Genomic DNA, 4,918 nt, shown 5'->3' on the forward strand with positions numbered 1-4,918 from the left:
TTAAAAAAAAGATATAGCAGATGTACTAGCTAAATCCTAGCCGTCTTCATCCAGAATTTCCTGAGTGACAGGAAATTCCGAGTACGGGTAGGGGACCGCTTCTCTCTCTTTACAATTACCATTAACGACATTGTGAAGGCCGTGCCGAAGGACGCCTCATGCAGTCTGAACGTAGATGACTGCTCCCGAGGGGGCATTAGGGATGCACACAACTATTTGTAGACTGCAATAAATCAGGTTTCGCGGTGGACTTCATACCACAGTTTCAAGTTCTCCTAGAACAAGACTGTGGCTATGCATTTCCACAGAAGAATTGGCAACTTCCATCCCTGAATTTTCTTAAGAGCAAGTCCAGTGCAATTTGGCAACGAGGTGAAGTTCTTGGATCTGACATTTTACCCGAAATTGACATGGCTGACACACGCCAAACAGCTGAAGACGACGACCACCAAAACACTCGGTATTCTTCGGGTACTCTCCCACCTGTCGTGGGGCGCCGACCGCACGGCACTTTTGCCGCTCTTTCGGCGGGAGAATGAGGGTCCTTGTAGCATATCTCGTTCTAAACCTATGCAGGATCCTACCAGTTGGCATCCCCAGGTCCATCCTTGGACAAATCCAGTCGAGCTCGATATTGTCGGAATTGGGAAGAAAGGAAGAGCTAATATGGAAATCAAGCAGAGGTTCCTAGAATACACTTCGAAACACAAATCTTGAACAGATATACACAGACGGCTCCAGCTCCGAAGATGGCGTAGGCACTGTGGCCGTGAGCAAACAGCAGAGTAGCGAGGGAAGTCTCCCTGCCACCGCATCTGTATTTATTGCAGAGCTGTATGCCATCCTTACCGCGGTTAAGATGGCCAGGAACACAGAGAGCCGCAACACTGTGATATACTCTCATTCTCGCAGTGCGTTAGAGGCTGTCGACAGTTTGAACTCGTCACACCCAGTGGCGAAGGAGATCTAAGACTGGCTGACTCTACTGGGTATACCAGCTCATGTCGGGATCCCTGGGAATAAATTGGCAGATGAAAGGCCAAGGCTGTTGCTGCCTGCCCTAACACTACTGATTTCCCTCTCTCGTACCGACTTGAAGCCCCAGATCAGAGAAGCACTGCGAGGCCAGAGGAGAAGCCAACGGCACAACACTGAAACCAATAATCTGCGGGAAATAAATGAAGACCTGGGTATCTGATTCACAAGTACCAATGTGAACCGGAAGATAGAAGCTGTTCTTGCAAGATTAGCAATCGAGCACATAAGATTGGGTGGTTGATGGCTGGATCCCCACGCACTATGTGCGGAGAAGGCCAGGAACCATCGACCGTGGCCTATGTTGTGGAAACAGCTACTTGCAATTTACTTTTAAAAGTATTTTAAGAGATGACTATGGCTGTTTGTAGTCTTATAGATTTCCTTCGGGAAACAAACCTACTATACGAGTTATAGTAAGTTATATTCTTTTTAATCAATACATCTAGAATTTGCATACAAATCCTTTTTTAACAGTTTTAATATATAGAACGTGTATCTTTTTAACAAATCGTTACGCCGCCAAGACCAAGAGGTTGATGCGGCAGATAATTTTTAATAATCAATCAAACAATAATAGTAATGACAATTATTATCATGACAATAATGATAACAATGGTAATAATAATGATTATTAGTTATTACTTTGATGAAAGATATCAAAATATTTTAATTAACAATGTATAAAACTTAACACGATGTGATAACTCTGACATCCTATCAGAAAAAAATTAAATTACCTTAAAACAAGATATATATAAGATATATAAGTAATCTGTAATTACATATGAAATTAACTGACGACACTCCAATCTGTATCTTGTACCTTGAGTCCCGTCCAAGCTCGTGAGCTTCCACTGTCACCTGGCGGTTACTGACGAAGCTGGGCACTGCACAGGCGGGTTCGCTTCAGCGCATACAAGCCCGGCGTAGCATCTGCTCCGCAAATCTGGCTTATCCTTATCCTTGTACCTTCTATAGCGCTTTCCGCTACGCAACCAAGCGCTTCCTAGTTAGCGCAAATCGCTCGACTCCCAGTGTTTACATCTTTCTGTCAACAGAAGATGGCCAGAAGACGGGTTCTCCTGCTGCTCTTTGTTACGTGTACATTGTGTTTTACTACTGCATTAAAGGAATCCAAAAGCTTTACTTATGAGAAAGGTAGGTTGTACTGATAAGTATATTTGGTGAAGTATTTAGTTACTTTACAAGGGATTAGTACCATTAGTTTCTATTTTTTTCCTCATGTGATAAAAAGGTTATTATAAAAATGGACAGAGCGCGGTTCAGCCTGACATATAAAACAAAGTAAACAGCATTAAACATTATTTTCACGTATCCAAAGACAATTCTCATCTGTGACATATCCGTCAGACAATACAGAATATAGATTAGTAAGACATTTAGTATTATGGTATAGATAACCTGCTGGATAATGGCATTGCTAAATGACCATCATGGCCTCTATATCTTGGGTGCTTCAGAGAATTTCATTGTCAAGAAAGACCCATCACATATTCTCTCGTAAGACGAAGTTGGACTGGTTCCGTGTGTGGTGATAAGTGGACAGGGAAGTTTGCAAGAGCTCTGTCAGTTGTAGAGACTAGATATTCAGAACAGCACCGCATTACTAAATGTCACAAAAGTGGCACCAATGGCTTCCTCTCAACTTCTACTGCTCATACATATATATATATATATATATATATATATATATATATATATATATATATATATATATATATATATATTTATATATATATATATATATATATTTATATATAGTGACCATAATCTGCGATTCCCCTCCTGTACCCCACAGTTGTTATTATTTACTCACCTGCGAGGTGCACTGTGCATAAAGCGATCATGGTTGCCTCTACGCCTACACCGTGACTCAAAGCAATCTTTGACGGGAATTCTTTACGTACTATAGTCAGGATATATTTTTGTCCACAGAATCCTAACCCGACGACTTACCTAACCTTACCTAGTTTTGAGGTTTGCTCTAGCCAAGGTTTCAGTAGTAGATTGATTAGTAGAGGGAGAAACCCATTGCGCCAGCACCTTGGTAGTTAATAACGTTTCCTTATTCTGAATATTTACTAAAGGGACAAAATTTCACAAAAAAGGAAGCTCTCTTATGCTGAATCAGAGATCAAGGGAAAGTTCTTGACCAGGGGATTTAGTGCAACAGCTGGAATGTAATGTTTAAATGCAATCTGAAACCTGATGCTGTCATCAGTGAATTACATACTATATTCAGTATTGCATTCATATTCACTATCCTTGCATAAGATAACCACATAAAGTCATAAATCTCCAGTTTGGTTGTCTGTAAAAAATAGACCAGATTAAGTTTTCCTTCTCCATCTTTATTTGTTTATTCTTTAATATATATTACCTTTCTGTGTGTTAATTCCTAATAAGTGAAAGCATCAGTTTGAGGGTGTGAGAAAAAAATATTTTCTACTATTATTTTGATGAATGCATAGAAATAACTACAATTACCTCATTTTGTTTTTGTAAATAATTCAATAATTATTATTTCAGAAGAGTAATGAAAATATATATTATTATGAATTGTTACTAATAGAATTAGTATGCTTGCTGCTATTATTATTTTATCATAATTATTTATTTATTCACATATGATATTTTTTAAACATATTTGTATATGGTATTCTATGTGTTTTTTTTTTTTTTTTTTTTTTTTACATCTAACTGATATTAACCTTTCTACAGTGGGCATGTTTCATCGATGGGATAACTTTTGTACCACTTTATTTTGGGGTTCTGGGGTTAAAATAAATTCTCTGTTTTTGGACACTGACTGTACTAATACACCAAAACTTTGGGTTATTGGAATAAACCTAAAAGGTAATTTTGGAAAACCTTTCATCAAGCTAATTAATTTATGTTCTATCTATTATTGTTTAAGCTGTTATAGGACCGAAGAGAAAATAATTTAAAACATTGTTGTTCACATCAATACCCATTCTTATTGTTGGGGAAGTAATTATAATTAAGTCAAATGTTTCTTTTATAGATATACCACAAAACTAGGGAAAATATACTACATAAACTACTTGATGGAAATCATTATAATTTAGAAGTATTTTTTAATCTACAGGTGCAGTTGCAAATTTATCTCACTGTCCTGGACGCTACTGTGGCCGTACAAAACTTGAAAATGGTTCATGGTCACCGTGCGGAGCGTGTGAGAGAGGACTTAGAAGTAATGGTAAAAGTGCCTGTCAAGAATGTGATGACGAGCCAAAATTGTATGATTGGCTCTACCTCGGCTTCATGGGATTATTGCCCCTGACCTTCCATCTCGGCTGTATTGATGCTGCAGCAAAAAGAAGAACGTAAGAAAGGAGAGTATTCATTGAATGTGGTAAACAGTTGAGACGAAAATTGATATTAGTTTATGTTTGTAAAATTATAGGTATTGTATCTTTTACAGGTGGATTAGTTTGTCTTTAAAATGTGCATTTAAGATAACTAACTAAAGTGTATCAATTCTCTCATGTGCATTATAGATTCACAAAAGAAGTGATGGCACTTTATGCATCAGCTGTTGTTGAAGTTGCTGTGGCAGCAGTGGCTACTCTACTAATCACAGACCCTGTTGGATCCTTCAACATACGTTCTTGCAAGGAACGAGGATTAGCAGACTGGTATCCACTTTTGCACAATCCAAATCCAAACTATGAAGGGATTCTCCACTGTACCCAGGAGGCTGTATATCCTTTGTAAGTTTTAGCTGATCAACGTTTGTTAAAATGAATGCCTTTTCAAAATGAAAGGAGAGATGCGTAATGATTTGTTTTCAAAATAATTTCAAGGTTTAGCAAAAATATTATCTGAGTATTAATTA

General features: G+C 38.0%; 1 protein-coding gene across 1 annotated transcript in view; it reads left to right on the top strand.

Annotated features, from left to right (window-relative positions):
- The first annotated feature begins 1,996 nt into the window (after positions 1-1,996).
- The window catches only part of LOC122248943 (JNK1/MAPK8-associated membrane protein), a 4,925-nt gene continuing 2,003 nt past the window's right edge, over positions 1,997-4,918 (top strand). The window contains exons 1-3 of the mRNA XM_043009366.2: positions 1,997-2,196; positions 4,169-4,406; positions 4,581-4,793. Of these exons, the coding sequence (XP_042865300.1) occupies positions 2,100-2,196; positions 4,169-4,406; positions 4,581-4,793 (548 nt within the window). The 5' untranslated portion in view covers positions 1,997-2,099. The remainder of the gene's footprint in view (positions 2,197-4,168; positions 4,407-4,580; positions 4,794-4,918) is intronic.

This window comes from Penaeus japonicus, unplaced genomic scaffold (genome assembly GCF_977035675.1).
Source record: "Penaeus japonicus unplaced genomic scaffold, GWHDUDI00000001_assembly GWHDUDI00000012, whole genome shotgun sequence".
Lineage (NCBI taxonomy): Eukaryota > Metazoa > Arthropoda > Malacostraca > Decapoda > Penaeidae > Penaeus > Penaeus japonicus.